Raw genomic sequence first — 17,003 nt, 5'->3', positions numbered from 1 at the left:
AAATCTCACCATACATGGCCCCATACATTCTTTCATGTACACGGATCAGTCGTCCTGGTCCATTTGCAGAGAAACAGCCCCAAAGCATGATGTTGCCACCCGCATGCTTCACAGTAGGTATGGTGTTTATATGGATGCAACTCAGCATTCTGTCTCCTCCAAACAGAACGAGTTTTGGTTCTACCAAACAGTTCTACTTTGGTTTCATCAGATCATATGACATTCTCCCAATACTCTTTTGGATAATCCAAATGCTCTTTTGCAAACTTCAGACATGCCCGGACATGTACCGGCTTAAGCAGGGGGACATGTCTGGCACTGCAGGATCTGAGTCCCTGGCGGTGTAGTGTGTTACTGATGGTAGCCTTTGTTACGATGGTCCCAGCTCTATGCAGGTCATTCACTAGGTCCGCCCGTGTGGTTCTGGGATTTTTGCTCACCGTTCTTATGATCATTTTGACCCCACGGGGTGAGATCTTGCGTGGAGCCCCAGATCGAGGGAGATTATCAGTGGTCTTGTATGTCTTCCATTTTCTCATTATTGTTCCCACAGTTGATTTCATCCCACCAAGCTGCTTGCCTATTGCAGATTCAGTCTTCCCAGCCTGGTGCAGGGCTACAATTTTGTTTCTGGTGTCCTTCGACAGCTCTTTGGTCTTCACCATAGCGGAGTTTGGAGAGTGACTGTTTGAGGTTGTAGACAGGTGCCTTTTATACTGATAACAAGTGTTATTACTATAGGTAATGAGTGGAGGACAGAGGAGCCTCTTAAAGAAGTTACAGGTCGGTAAGAGACAGAAATCTTGCATGTTTTTAGGTGACCAAATATTTTCCACCATAATTTGCAAAATAAATCTTGTCAAAGCAGACAAGGTGATTTTCTGGATTTGTTTTCTCATTTTGACTCTCACAGTTGTGGTCTAGCTATGATGTCAATTACAGGCCTCTCTCATCTTTTTAAGTGGGAGAAGTTGCACAATTGGTGGTTGATTAAATACATTTTTTCCCCACTGTAAAATGGCCCACAGTATAATGAATATTTATGACTGTCCACAATGGTGCTCTGTGATGCCCTCAGACTTATTGGTGTTGATCTATTTTCAGGCCCCTAAGAAAATGATTCGATATATTGACAATCAAGTGGTCAGCACAAAGGGGGAGAGATACAAAGATATGAGGAAACCGGAGAGCGAGGAGATGAAGAAAACCTACATAAATCTGAAGCCTGCAAGAAAGTACAAGTTTCATTGAGACGAAAATGAAACTGGACCCACTCAGCATTTATTTAGTCTGGAGCGTGTGACCCTGATGGTAGGATACAGTACATCTCTAACAGAGAGAACTTCATCACTTGTTTCACAGGCGTGTGAGCATCTCCATCACAATAAATAAGCAATATATGAGGCCAGATGGAAGAGTTCTAGCCTCTGCATGTAAATCTGGTGACATGCTAGGCCATGCTGGCTACAACATCTATAGCCATAGGATCAGAAACTGACTAGTATATTACATATATTCGCTGTGAAAAGCTGTCCTCGGCTGTAACCCACATATCGATGCATAACTGGAAAATTCTGCCAGCAATGTCATGTGCCAGAAATAAAGAAGAAGCCATGGTATAATTTATAAGAACATAATGCTGCCAGGGTGTGAACAGCTGGAACTACAATAACTGCTCAAAGAAACAATGTCCATTATACCGAAAAGCTGAGCTACCAGAAAGTGGCACTCCATAATCCAATTCTAGTTTTCATTTTTTGGACTAGGTACCGGTGTATGAATCAGAGTTAGGAAATGACCCTGGCCCAATATATGGCGGGTGTGGGTTATGTTACACAGCCAGCACCCTCCTGTAACTGGAGGTATCAGATCTATCTTCCATGGCTGCATCTAACCCCTTAGATGTAATGGTTGACTAAGTAAATAGACAGAGGAGGGGTGCCCCCACTGTCAGCCCATCACCGACACTCTGCACGCTATTCTTAAAGCTTTGTAGGAGATAGCTACATTTACAATAATCAGCAATACAGAAGTATTTTTTTTTTTAAAAAAAAAACTTTCACATCATTATTTCCATAAAAGATTGTTTAAATTTTTTTTTGTTTGCTTTTTATAAAAGCAGTAAAACTACATGTAATTGGCATTACAGATGAGCAAATCAATAAAAAGGCCCATGATCCAGCAGCCACGTCACTATTCTGTGCGCACTGAGTACAAGCTCTGTGAACCGCATGCCTCTTCTCTGCCAGCATTCCCAGCACCCTTTCCGATTTCTAACCCCACGGATGTGTCATGAGGCAACCGTGTGTACATGCTGGGCCTGTGGATCATAAGAGATGCCAGGTATTCTGAGAGATGGGATTCATTACTCGCCAGTCCAGAAACCCCAAAATATGGACATACCTGCTGGATCTGTGTCCTGCCAATGTATTCGCTTATCTATATTAGGTACCTCTGTAATAGCACATAAACTGCTGTATAAAACCTCAAGGTAACTTACTGCACAGTGAATACTGTAAAATTTAAAGCAAACCTGTCACCAGGTTTGGCCAGTATAAGATGCGGCCACCGCCTTTCAGGGCTTATCTACAGCATTGTATAATGCTATAGATAAGTCCCCGATTCGACCTGAAAGATAAGAAAAATAACTTATTTTACTCACCCAGGGGGCGGTCCGGTCTGATGGGTGTCGCATGTCCAGTTCCGGCACCTCCCATCTTGCGATGCCGCCCTCCTGCTGACTTCACATGTTCCCCGGCATCGCACTCCTGCGCAGGCGTACTTATCTGCCCTGTTGAGGGCAGAGCAAAATACTGCAGTGCGCAAGGCGCTGGGCCTCCCTGACCTTTCCAAACTGCAGTACTTTGATCTACCCTCAACAGGGCAGATCAGTACGCCTGCGCAGGAGAGCGATGCTGGGGAGCGATGAAGTAAGCCGGAGGGCAGCATCACAAGAAGATAGGAGGACCTGGACCTGGGACACCCATCAGACCGCCCCCCCGGGTGAGTATAATAAAACTTATTTTTCTTATCTTACAGGTCGGATCGGGGGCTTATCTACAGCGTTATAGAATGCTGTACGGTGGCCGCATCTTATATCGGCCAAACCTGGTGACAGGTTCCCTTTAAACTTGAGCAACAATGGCAGAATAATCCATTTTTTCTCTTACACCCCTACAAAGCAGGGCTGTGGAGTCGGTAAGCCAAACCTGCGACTCCGACTCCTCAATTTCCCTTACACTGACTCCGACTCCCACATATATTGCTTATATTTAAGTGAAAAATGTATTGTAGTACAATGTGAACATCAGACATTTAATCATTTCTATGATCCAATAATCAAGATATTTAGATAGAACATAATATCTATTTATTGGAATACAACTTTAGAACACAAAAAACTGTAATAAATTGTAAATATGTAATACACTGTATAATATCGATTACATACATATGGTACAGACCAAAGTTTGGACACACCTTCTCATTCAAAGAGTTTTCTTTATTTTCATGACTATGAAAATTGTAGATTCACTCTGAAGGCATCAAAACTATGAATTAATACATGTGGAATTATATAATTAACAAAAAAGTGTGAAACAACTGAAAATGTCTTATATTCTAGGATCTTCAAAGTAGCCACCTTTTTGCTTTGATTACTGCTTTGCACACTCTTGGCATTCTCTTGATGAGCTTCAAGATGTAGTCACTGGAAATGGTCTTTCAACAGTCTTGAAGGAGTTCCCAGAGATGCTTAGCACTTGTTGGCCCTTTTGCCTTCACTCTGCGGTCCAGCTCACCCCAAACCATCTCGATTGGGTTCAGGTCTGGTGTCTGTGGAGGCCAGGTCATCTGGCGTACACCCCATCACTCTCTCCTTCTTGGTCAAATAGCCCTTACACAGCCTGGAGGTGTGTTTGAGGTCATTGTCCTGTTGAAAAATAAATGATGGTCCAACTAAACACAAACCAGATGGAATAGCATGCCGCTGCAAGATGCTGTGGTAGCCATGCTGGTTCAGTATGCCTTCAATTTTGAATAAATCCCCAACAGTGTCACCAGCAAAGCACCCCCACACCATCTCACCTCCTCCTCCATGCTTCACGGTGGGAACCAGGCACGTAGAGTCCATCCGTTCACCTTTTCTGCGTCGCACAAAGACATGGTGGTTGGAACCAAAGATCTCAGATTTGGACTCATCAGACCAAAGCACAGATTTCCACTGGTCTAATGTCCATTCCTTGTGTTCTTTAGCCCAAACAAGTCTCTTCTGCTTGTTGCGTGTCCTTAGCAGTGGTTTCCTAGCAGCTATTTTACCATGAAGGCCTGCTGCACAAAGTCTCCTCTTAACAGTTGTTGTAGAGATGTGTCTGCTGCTAAAACTCTGTGTGGCATTGACCTGGTCTCTAATCTGAGCTGCTGTTAACCTGCGATTTCTGAGGCTGGTGACTCGGATGAACTTATCCTCCACAGCAGAGGTGACTCTTGGTCTTCCTTTCCTGGGCTGGTCCTCATGTGAGCCAGTTTCTTTGTAGCGCTTGATGTTTTTTGCCACTGCACTTGGGGACACTTTCAAAGTTTTCCCAATTTTTCAGACTGACTGACCTTCATTTCTTTAAAGTAATGATGGCCACTCATTTTTCTTTACTCAGCTGCTTTTTTTCTTGCCATAATACAAATTCTAACAGTCTATTCAGTAGGACTATCACCTGTGTATCCACCAGACTTCTACACCACACAACTGATGGTCCCAACCTCATTTATAAGGCAAGAAATCCCACTTATTAAACCGGACAGGGCACACCTGTGAAGTGAAAACCATTTCCGGTGACTACCTCTTGAAGCTCATCAAGAGAATGCCAAGAGTATGCAAAGCAGAAATCAAAGCAAAAGGTGGCTACTTTGAAGAACCTAGAATATAAGACATACAGTATTTTCAGTTGTTTCACACTTTTTTGTTAATTATATAATTCCGCATGTGTTAATTCATAGTTTTGATGCCTTCAGAGTGAAGCTACAATTTTCATAGTCATGAAAATAAAGAAAACGCTTTGAGAAGGTGTGTCCAAACTTTTGGTCTGTACTGTGTATGTATGTGTATATATATATATATATATATACACACACACTATGACTTATCTCGGCTAAGATAAAGCCTAGATCCTCAGGCTACATTCACACTATGGGCATGGCCAGGATCAAACCTGGGGGGGGGGGGGCAGAACCTCTTACTGTTCTGCAGAATTTCATACTGCACACCTCAGCTGCTGCAGAACCTCATACTGCACACCCCTACACTTGAAAATAAAGTCTGCACCTTAAGAAGATGTGGTGATGAATGCAGTCTATTTATTCCAACTATCAGTTGAAGTTGATGTGTTACTGAAGACGAGCGATGTCTATGAGGTCTACCTGACTGGTGCTAAATAAAAGGAGTGTTAGTCTGTGTGCTACCCGGCTTTCATTCTTTTTGGTACAGATAAGATATGGATAGAAAGATATGGATAAATGGATAGAACAGATTTCTAATCTGCTTTTGCTATTGAAAACATTATCTATGAGCTCAAAATCCTTTCAGCTGATGCGGTTTTTTAAAATGCTGATCTGCTTTTGCAGCTGAAAAACGAATTCTCAAAAAACGCAGGAAAAACGCTGTGTGAATGTAGCCTTAGATCAGGAATAGAACAGTCATTTATAGGACATTTCATAACTTTCCCAAATTCCTATGAAAAAATACTTAGCACATTCTGCATTGAACTACTGTACCCAATTTATTATATATTTTCGGAGTCGGTCCATTTTATACCGACTCCACCAAAATGAGCACTGACTCCACGACTCCGACTCCACAGCCCTGCTACAAAGTTTAAGTTTTTATCTCATTTTTTCTGTACATCATAAGTTAACTTATATGGTGGATTTTAACGTTATGAAATAGAATGTGGAAGCAAAAATAAAACAAAAAAAAATGAAAAATGTGTGCAGCAGGAAGCGTTTCAAATTAAATAAATGACATAATGGGCTGCTGCCATCTTCGTACTCCTTTGACACTTAGCCATAGACTGAGCTTCATAGGAGTCCATGATTTACACAATATACTGCAAAACTGGGGTATTGTAGAATATAATATATGCGATCGGCAATTGAAAGAAAAAAAAGTTTAAAATATATAAAAATGTCTCCACTTTAAAATTAAAGTATAGTAGTGCCAGGTTATATTTTTTTTTTTTGGAAATTTTGAGCAAATGACAAAAAAAATAAAAACATTTAGTAAAAAAGCGTAGTGTTTCAGTAACACTTACACTTATCTTGTGCTGTAAAGATGCAGTACTTTCAGCAATATGGCAAAGTATAATGTAAAAAATACATACTGTCTGCAGTATACTGTATGGTCGATGAATGCAGTGATTGACTGGCCCAGCCATAATATTTACATTTAATTTAAAAAAAAAAAAAAGTTATTTTTAAGGGGTTGTAGCAAGATCGCAACTTTTCATGCAGAGACCACTGCAGATCATGAGGGGTCCTGCGTCCACTGTTTCTGTTTGAGTGGCACCTGATCATACTCATTGCTGTTCCATTCAAAGTGATTAGGACTGAAGGAGATAGCTGAGTACACGGCTTCTTCGTCTCTGTTTGTCCCATAGGCCTGTCCTGTGGATAGGTGATGGGTGCAACCTTGTTGCAACCCCTTTTCCATACACAAAGGTCTTGTGAAGAAGAAGTTCACTAAAGTGTGGCAACCATTGTTAATTGGATGTGTTCTTTTTGCAGATGACTGGGTGGTTTTTATAACTGGTTTTGATATTTTTTTTTCCCCAGTTGAAGCTGTTGGGGTATGTGCTTACCGCATCTTATAGATGCCGGTGTACCCAAAGAGTTTTTGCTATAGGAAGGTGATTTTGGAAAACGACAGCTATGGTTTTCATGTAGCATTTTCTCTGGCGTCTTTTTTTTTTTTTTAAACCTAAATATAAGGTAGTGAGAGCTTCCAGAGGAATGGACTTGTAGCTTTTTTTTTTTTAATCCTCTTTACACAAACAAGTCATTTTGACATTACAATGCGTATCTTCATTTTTTATTCCATTTATTGAGCACTTTTTCAGTTGTGTTCCAGGCGGAATCAGCCTGAAAAAGATGTTGTGTGCACATATCCCTAGATGACAAATTCCCTCAGATCAGCCATTGCATTAATGGGGGAAAAAAACTGCAATAGGTCTTAAAGCATGTGGTTTCCAATTGTAAATTGGTATGACAAAATTACAATCACATCTGTGTAACATAAAGTCATCCTGCATGGTTTTTTTCTGAATGTAATGCCTGTATAATAAAAACACACAACTTTCTAATACTTTTCGTTCTAATCCCCAGGCCATGCGCTGTGCGTTTAAAGGCTAAACACCAGGATAAGGCTAGGTTTACAGTAATCCAGTGTTTTCCAGCGAGCACCCCATCAGGGTTTCCATCGAAATACTAGAAAATCAATTTCGACAGGAACCGTGATGGAGCAGCTCACTTCAATGAAGCTGATGGCATCACTGTAGACACGATCTGGACTATTTTCTCTGTTAGTCAGGCTAAAAAATGTGATTAACCCCGTAGCATTTTGTATGCACGTGAACCTAGCCTAATACATGACAGCTGATGCTAATGTATGGCGCTCACAGAGCATTGCCCGGTGTAGATGCGTTGTATCCAGAAACAGGACATCTGCATTCATTTTCACCATCAGAATTGTACAGCTTTTATGTATGTCCTAAGAGTCAAAAAAAAAAAGGGTCTCGCTGACCATTTCAACGTTAAATTGTGTCAATTTATAGAAAATGGAAGCTGACTTTAAATACAAAAATAGAAAATGAATGCGGTTTGTCATCGGATAGTAATGATAACTATACTGCGGACCTTTGCAATATAGAATTATTTTCATAAAATGATGTATTTGATTTTCAGATGCTGATAGTTTGCATCATATTTCCTTTGTATTATAGTATTTCACAATGGCATTTTATTATTATTGTGTTTATTGCATTGTCTGCTTTAATGCCTTGCCACCTTACATACTAATGTTTGAGTACTCCTTTTTATCTTAGCTTTGTAGTAGTTTAATATGAAGGAATGATGAAATGTTTGCTATCCCTGGTGTGAAGTTGCATGCTTAGTTACATTTGTCGCATGCTTGTGATCCTAGTGCAAGAGACTCATCCAATATGTATAAATGCACCTGCCATGTTCACCCCTCGCTCTTGATCTACGTTCCATCATGATTTCATGCAACGTAGAAGATTTTGAGCTGGCAATTGCATAGATTTATTAATCCTGTCCAATAGTTTGCATAAATTTGAGTTTAGATGGTCTTTAAATTCAGTAAATCTCCCTCAATGCATTTGTATGACCTCCTCCTTTATTATATATCTGTATACACATTGTATATGATAGTTATTCCTATCCAGATCTGATTTCCAATTGCTTTGTTTTTTTTTTACAGTGATCATTTTTAACGTAATGGAGTTATAATTCCATTAATGCTTGAAGAAATACAAGCTTTCCTTCTTCACCCCTAATTGTGTCTGGCAGCTTCTCAATGTTAACATGTCCCACTCTTGGAAAATGGTTAGTAGCGAGGGTGGCGGCACATTGTCTGTACAGACGAACCCCTTAGGCCTCTTTCACACTTCAGTCTTTTGGAATCAGTCACAATCCGTCAAAGTGTTTAAAAAACGGATCCAGTGCAGATTGCAAAAAACTGATGCACCGGATCTGTTTTTTTGACGTCCATCACAGCAGCTAGTGTATGAAATTTAAAGGAACAGAACTCTGGAAAGGAGAGAGAGAGAGTCACCGTCCGTCTTTTCGAGGCAGGCAAAAAACGTTCCTGTGGATGTTTTTTCTGACTGACAGACAGCAATTTTATGACGGATCCGTCGCACAACAGACGAAACGTGCGGCCATCCGTCACAATCGGTCGCTAATACAAGTCTATGGGGAAAAAAACGGATCCGCCAGGCAAATCCATCGTATCTTTTTTTTTTTTTTTTTTTTTTTTTTTCTGCTAACGACGGAATTTGACTGACGCCAGAAAACAAGTGTGAAACAGGCCTTACATGTTAGAATTTTATACCACGTCACGATATTTAACACCATGAATCCAAGAGCTTGCTGTTGCAGAACTTCATTCATGTGAGAGTACAGTATGTAGTATTACCTTATGCATTAAGCGGTCATGTGTAAACCAAATGTTTCACCATGTTAACTGCAATATAGCAAATTGTTTCATGAAGCGATCCTCTCTGTACGTCATTTCCATCCCTTCCAAATGTGCTTGTTCCTGGGGCCTCCAGCACTTCTGCTGTTTTCATAACTTCAGATTTAGTCTTCCGATCAGAGCATTCACATATCAGTGTTTCACGGATTATGATTTCTGGACCAGATACTTGTTTATTGATCCGAACTTGACAGCCTCGTATATGACCTTGAAAAATGGACACTGAGACTACATATTAAAGTTGCTAGATCAAACAGTCCATACCAGATAGTTGAAATGTGCTTAATGTTTTATTGTAGATTACTACTTGCCAAACTATGTGCTGATTTAAGGCCCATTTAGATGGGCGGATAATCTGACAATGAGCATTCCTATAAAAAAAAAATTCTGGAGCTCAATAACCTTACATTCCATGCTCATGCTTACAGTCATATTAACGATCGTTGTGTGTGCATAGAATTCTGGTGCTGATCGGCTTGCATATGATAATCGTTCAGCAATCATTTAATGGCTGCAGTCATCCTTTTTTTTTTTTTTTTTGCTGCAGACCAAATTTTTGCATTGTTTGCTGATATTCTGTGTGTTTATACAACTGTCGTTCAATAAATTATAGATTAGATCCATTGATCTGTGCTGTGGTTTATATCTTATTTCAAAGCTTGCAATTCTGTCTATTACCTTTTACAAGTGACTTTGGATAAAAAGGCGCCATGTTATTTGCGGTCTCACAATACAGTTTTCGGTTTTATTTAAGACCCCCATACATGTTAGACTAATTCCAAACGCAGCCGTCGATAGCAATGGGCTCAGCTGATACTCTGTGTATGGGGCTGAGATGTTGACCAGGCATGTCCGATTTCGGACTGATAATCACTTGTTCAGGAGATAAGCCACCGGAAGACACATCTGGCGACTGCTCTCTCATATAGAACAAAGGAGCGCTCAGCGAAACTAGTGCTCCTATGCTTGGGAGAATCGGATGAGGTGACTGTCAGCTGGACAAGCAGCCGAGGCTTCATTCAGCTAACCCCCATCTAATGTGTATGGCTGGCTGTAGGCTTCGTTTTTGCTTGGATTGGGGAGAGTCCATCATGCTGCCCAGTATTCTTGAAAGCAGTGTAGTGCGCTAAGTCTTTGAAGTAATTTGCATTGTTCTGGAAATGCATTGTAAATGGTGCAGTCTTTAACCTGTTAAGGACCTGGTGATTATTTTTGTACTTATTCTTTTTTTTCTCTGTTTTCTTCCAAGAGTTGGTTTGTGTTGCTTTTTTAAGGGGTTACCAAATGAAGTGACAAAAAGGTATGCAGAAAAAAGGATCACCCATAAAAGTCAATATTTTATTAAGCATATAAGCCAAAAGAAAAGCATACATTAATAACACTTAAACATAAGGCTAACACTAGTAGTAACCAGACAAAAACCTACAAGAGAGCTTCAATGCATCACATAGGAGGCACCAAGTCGGCTCTATATATATCACAAAGGAGACACATTGGGGCTGCAGCATATACATCACATAATATAAACTGGGGCACACACATCACAGGAGGGGTTGAAGGCACATATATCTCATCACGTGATACAAACAAACTGAGGGTATTATCTATCAAATGGAGATCAACCAACCGCACACCAAAGCAATAATAGTAAATGAGAAGAACAAAAGTATGCAAAGAGATTTGAGATCTCCAAAATGAATTATACAAATATTTTATTAACATGCACAAACGTATAATTGCACACAATAACATAACATGTAAAAAGTGTTCAAGCTATAAAAAAAAAATACACCAGTTGTGTCCTTGTTAGGATTCATGCACCCTCCTCACTAATGTTCAATTGGTAACAGAAAAAAAAACATAAGTAAATGAAATATCACAGTAAAAGTGAATTTATACAGTGTATTGCAAAAATATTCAACCCCCCCATAGCATTTTTTTTTGTGTGTAGCTACCTCACTACCTGGAATTTCACTGTTATTGTTATTGAGGGTTTGCATCAGTTCATGTAAAAAAAAATGTCTACATCTGTGACCATTTGGTTTCCTTTTTATTGTGAAACAAACTACAAATAAGATAAATGAACTGAAAACTTCAGTGTGCATAACTATTCCCCCCTAAAGTCAGTACTTTGTAGGCAATTACTAATGCAAATTGCTTTGCATAAGCCTCCTATGGGTTTTCCACATCTTGCCACTGGGATTTTTGCTCATTCCTCAAGGCAAAACTGCTCTAGCCTCCTTCAAGTTAGATGGTTTCCTCTGGTGAACAGCAATCTTCAAGTCTGACCACAGATTCTTCATTAGATTAAGGTCTGGGCTTTGACTAGGCCACTCCAAAACATTTACACGTTTCTCCTTAAACCACTCGAGTGTTGGTTTAGCAGTATACTTTGGGTCATTGTCTTGTTGCAAGGTGAACCTCCATCCCAGTCTCAAATTACTGACATACTGAAAAAGGTTTTGCTCAATAATATCCCTGCATTTCTCACCATTTATCTTCCCCAACAGTTCAGACCATTTTCCCTATACTTGCTGCTGAAAAACATCCCCACAGCATGATGCTGCCATCACCATGTTTCCACTGTGGGGATGGTGTTCTTGGGGTGATGAGCTGTGTTGGTTTGGTGTCAGACATAGTGTTTACCTTGGTGGCCAAAAAGTTTGATTTTGGTCTCATCTGACCACAGCGCCTTCCTCCATATATTTAGGGAGTCTCCCACACGTCTCTTCGCAAACTCGAAACAAGCCTTACAATTTTTGTGTAAGTAAAGGCTTTATTATGCCCACTCTTCCATAAGGGCCACATCTATGGTATGGCTTATTGGGAACTCTGTAGCTCCTTCAGGATTATTGTTAGTCTCTGTACTGCCTCTTTGATTAATGCCCTCCTTGCCTAGGCTGAGCGTTTTGTTGGGCAGCCCTCTCTTTACAGGTTTGTTGTGGTACCATGTTCTTTCCATTTGATGATAATGGATTTGATGGTGCTTCAGGTGATCATCAGAAATTGGGAATTTTTTTTTATAACCCAACCCTGACTTGTGTTTCTCAACAACTTTGTATCTGACTTGTTTGGAGATCTTGTGATATATTTCATTTACTTGTAATGTGTTTTTTTGGCTACCAATTGGACAGTAAAGAAATAGATGGACACAAAACACTGGAGAGTTCATAAGCGGTAATTCCAGCACCATGGGCTGTACATAGGCACAAGACAACCCGAGCGGCCCCCCACTGCTTCACCAACGACGGCGGTGCTGCAAGGCGGCGGACGGTCCCTCTCCTCAGCCCTGGAAGGAGGACGGAACTAGGGTGCCTGCACCGTCCTGGACATCACCCCCCTTCTCTCTCCCTGAAGAAGTCATCAGCGTCCAGCATGGATAGGATGGCCAGGGAGCGGCGGCATTCAGAGAGCCCTTACTTCGTGCGCTTCTAGGCTGTGCGGGAGTGCTCCCATCAGCAGAATGGGAGACCAGCGGGTTCATGCATTGTCAAGGTGCCCGGGTTCGTATAGCAGGAGTGGACTGACAGGGGTTCCAGTGTAGACCCCCTCCCCTCACTTCCTTTCCCCCTGGTAGCGGGACGGATGCCCCTTCGTGGCCGGACACTAAAAATCCAGCCCGCGGCTTCGGCCGGTGGTAGGCCGCGGCCAGAAGTCCTGCCCTCCCTGCGCGACGTCACTCCGGCGGCCCGCCCTCCGGAGCCTGGGTGGGCGCCGGATAAATTCAGCCCCCGGCTTCGCGTCAGGGTAGGCCGCAACAGGAGAGAACGGTCGGCCCATCCATAGCAGGACCGCGCACAGCAGAGAGGAGAAACAGTACGTGTGGGGGACACAGGACCGGGTAAGTGCGGTCCCGACCGTGAAAGGCACTCTACGGACAAGCGAGGAGTGCTCTCCTCCCCCCTCCACCACCCCCCCCACATCCCCTAGCAGGGCAGTAGTGACACCTGGCGGATACAATATGGCTGGGAAAGGGAAGATGCACACGTTCCTATACGTTGCATGCATCTCCTGTAGGGCTTCGTTTCCGTGGGCGCAGAGCAATAAATTATGCGAAACCTGCGATTCCGAACGCGCCCAGGAGCCCTCCCCTGCGACCGAGCCCAGTGATCCAAATCCTCTGGAATGGGCCCTAGCACTATCGCAGTCTATGGCGTCACTTACAAAGGCGATCGATTCTCTTCACGCCCCAAACAGGGGCAAGGATAGTGGCTCGCTTATCTGGGAGGGGTCCTCCACCTCAAGAGCCTCCGGCCTGCAGGGGCCGCTCTCATTCCAGGCAGGTGCAAAGGAAACGAACCCACACGGCATCTCCCGGCCCATCCGGTGCCTCGGCATCCGTGAGTTCGGCATCACGCTCTCCTTCACCAGTTGTCGGGAGCGGGCAGAGTTCAGATTATGACTCAAACGAGAGCCGCTGGACCTAGATACCCCGGGATGTCGAGAAACAGTTGATAGCCTCATCGAAGCCATTAATCAGACGCTGGGGATTGAGGATGACGTCACCTTGGCCTCAGGCCATAGGGTATCCTTTAAGCAGGCTAAGTGTCCGCATAGAGTGTTTGGCACACACCCAGAGTTTGAGGACATAGTGCAGTGTCACAGGGAACGGCCGGATAGGCGTTTCTCGGGCCGGAAGACGTTAGAGGCAAGATATCCGTTTGCCCCGGAGCTCTGTAAGAAATGGGCGGAATCCCCAGTGGTGGATCCACCAGTGTCACGCTTGGCCTCAAAAACCTTGTTATCCGTACCTAGTGGTTTGTCTATTAAGGACCCCACTGATCGGCTCATAGAGAGTTTGGTTAGCTCAGTTTTTGAAGCATCAGGATCGGCACTCTCTCCCTTTTTCGCGGCAACATGGGTAGCCAAGGCCATGATGTCATGGTCAGAGTCATTGAACACGGTCTTGCAGGATAGAGACCTGCCTGCGGAGGTATCAGAGATTGCGAGTCAGATTGCTATGGCTGGTGACTACTTAATCAACGCTTCCTTCGATGCTGCCAATTGTGCGGCACTGGCGGCCTGAAACGCGGTAGCCATTAGGAGAGCCCTATGGTTAAGGACATAGCGGGCCGATTCAATTTCCAAGAAATCCTTGACTTCCCTGCCTTATCAGGGTGGCCGCCTGTTCGGGGAAAAGATAGACCAACTCATCTCCGATGCTACAGGGGGAAAAAGCAGCTTCCACCCGCAACAAAAGGTCCAACACCCATTTCGCCAGGCTGAGGCGCGGTTTCGGGCCTTTCACAACCCTGGGTGGATGGCAGCGGCCAGCTCTGCCGCTCCAAGTCGCGCCAACCAGGACAGGGAGCGACAGGTCTCATACAGAGCCAACCCATTGGGGAGGATGCGTGTGCGCCAGCCCAGGTCAAGGGGAACCAGGGTCCAGAGACCCTCAGCTAAATGACTCGGAGCACTTTTTAGGCGACATCAGCAGAGTAGGCGGCCGCCTGCTCTGCTTTCGCCATGTCTGGGTCGCGGTAGCACGCGACTCATGGGTGGCAGAGTTGGTGTCCTCGGAGTACAAGATAGAGTTTATCAAATGTCCCCCAAAATGTTTTTTCCTGTCCCGACTTCCCAAAGTGCAGCCCCGAGCAAGGGCGTTGCTAGGGGCCATCAATTCGCTCCAGCGCAATGGAATCATTGTTCCCGTACCAGAGCACGAGAAGGCTCAGGGTTTTTATTCCAATCTGTTTGTGGTCCCCAAAAATGACGGGACAGTCAGGCCGGTTTTGGACCTGAAGCTCCTGAACAAGTTCATCAGGATCAAACCTCTCCGAATGGAATCTCTCCGTTCAGTTATATCAGTCATGGGGCAAGGAGAATACTTGGCCTCTATCGACATCCAGGATGCCTACCTGCACATCCCATTTTTCTTCCGCATCAGAGGTTTCTACGTTTTGCCATCAATGGCCTACATTTCCAGTTTGCAGCACTGCTCTTCGGGCTAGCCACTGCCCCCAGAGTGTTCACAAAGGTAATGGCAGTCGTTTTGGCCGTCTTACACTCTCGGGGCATAGTCGTCTTACCATACTTAGACGACCTCTTGGTGAAGGGCCCCTCGTTTCAGGCATGCGAAGAGAATGTCAGCATTACGCTGCATACCCTCTCCTGGTCAACAGGAAAAAAATCATTCCTCATCCCAGCCCAGAGGATTTCCTTTTTAGGGATGATCTTCGACACCTCCCGAGGGTTGGTAATTCTCCCTCAAGACAAAGCCCTAGCGCTCCGGCAGGGAGTCCGGAAGCTTCTACAGCCAGTCCCGCACACCATTCGGTTTGGGATGGCGATACTAGGGAAGATGGTGGCAGCAATGGAAGCGATTCCATTTGCCCAATTTCATCTTCGCCCCCTACAGCACGCCCTCTTGTCATCTTGGGACAGGAACCCGTTCACGCTCGATCATCAGTGCCGACTATCCTCACAGGTAAGACAGTCACTAGAGTGGTGGACGTGCAGGTCCTCCCTTCAGGGGAAACCATTTCCCCCAGGTCAGTGGCTAGTGGTCACAACCAACGCCAGCCTCCTTGGCTGGGGGGGCAGTTTTTCGCCACTATACGACCCAAGGGCAATGGTCGCAACAGGAGGCATGCCTCCCGATCAACTTGTTGGAAATACAAGCGATCCGGCTGGCGCTGCAACATTTTCAGCACCTTCTAGCAGGACGTCCCGTCCGAATTCAATCGGACAACGCCACGGCGGTGGCTTACATAAATCATCAAGGTGGCACGCGCAGCAGGGCAACCATGCGCGAGGTGGGACACGTGCTTCACTGGGCCGAGACAAACCATTCGGTAATATTGGCGGTCCACATCCCGGGCGTGGAAAACTGGGCGGCGGACTTCCTCAGCTGGCAGGGTGTCGCATCAGGGGAATGGTCGCTGCACCCCGAGGTCTTCCAGCTGATTTGCCAATGGTGGGGAACACCGGATGTGGATCTGATGGCCTCCAGGGTGAACGCCAAGGTGCCCGTGTTCGTCGCTCAGTCGCGGGACCCACGAGCGATCGCCGTGGATGCGTTGGTTCTGCCATGAAACCAGTTTCGCCTTACATACTTGTTTCCCACGCTACCACTACTTCCGAGGGTCATTAAGAAGATCAAAACAGAGTGGGTTCCAGCGATTCTGCTGGCCCCAGATTGGCCCCGTCGGGCATTGTACGCAGATCTAGTGCAACTGCTCGCCGACGTACCATGGCGCCCAGACCTACTGGCCCAGGGCCCGATCTTCCACCCAAACTCAGGGGCCATGTGTTTGACGGCATGGCCATTGAATCTTAGATTCTGACCCAGGCGGGGTTTGGGCGCGAGGTGGTCGCTACAATGGTTAGCGCCCGGAAGCCTACCTCGGCAAGAATTTACCATCACACCTGGAAGGTCTTCTTTGCTTGGTGTCGAGATCGTGATTTTTCTCCTCTGACAGTCTCTATTCCCAACATCTTGGCCTTTCTCCAGTCAGGCCTAGACTCAGGATTGGCCCCGAGCTCCCTTAGGAGACAGATATCGGTGTTGTCCATCATCTTCCATCTAAAGATTGCTACCAATATGCAGGTGAGGACTTTCATCCAGGGAGTCTCCCACTTGGACACGCTGTTCGTGCTCCCCGAAGGGCGCAGGAAGGGACTCGCCTCAAAGTCGACCGTAGCCAGATGGATCCGTCTAACAATTCAGGAGGCCTACCGCATTAGGGGTGCTCCGGTTCCAGCAGGGATCAGAGCACACTCTACTCGGGCAGGGGGCGCC

At 44.6% G+C, this 17,003-nt stretch overlaps 1 protein-coding gene across 1 annotated transcript in view; it reads left to right on the top strand.

Moving 5' to 3' along the window:
• CUEDC2 (CUE domain containing 2) overlaps nucleotides 1–2,830 on the top strand; it is a 33,426-nt gene extending 30,596 nt beyond the window's left edge. Inside the window, exon 9 of the mRNA XM_073585765.1 lies at nucleotides 1,105–2,830. Coding sequence (XP_073441866.1) covers nucleotides 1,105–1,251 — 147 coding nt within the window. The 3' untranslated portion in view covers nucleotides 1,252–2,830. The remainder of the gene's footprint in view (nucleotides 1–1,104) is intronic.
• The last annotated feature ends 14,173 nt before the right edge of the window (nucleotides 2,831–17,003 follow it).

Source organism: Dendrobates tinctorius, unplaced genomic scaffold, assembly GCF_039654945.1.
Source record: "Dendrobates tinctorius isolate UK_male_01 unplaced genomic scaffold, ASM3965494v1 ptg000089l, whole genome shotgun sequence".
Classification (NCBI taxonomy): domain Eukaryota; kingdom Metazoa; phylum Chordata; class Amphibia; order Anura; family Dendrobatidae; genus Dendrobates; species Dendrobates tinctorius.
This window is presented reverse-complemented; position numbering and strand designations above follow the sequence as displayed.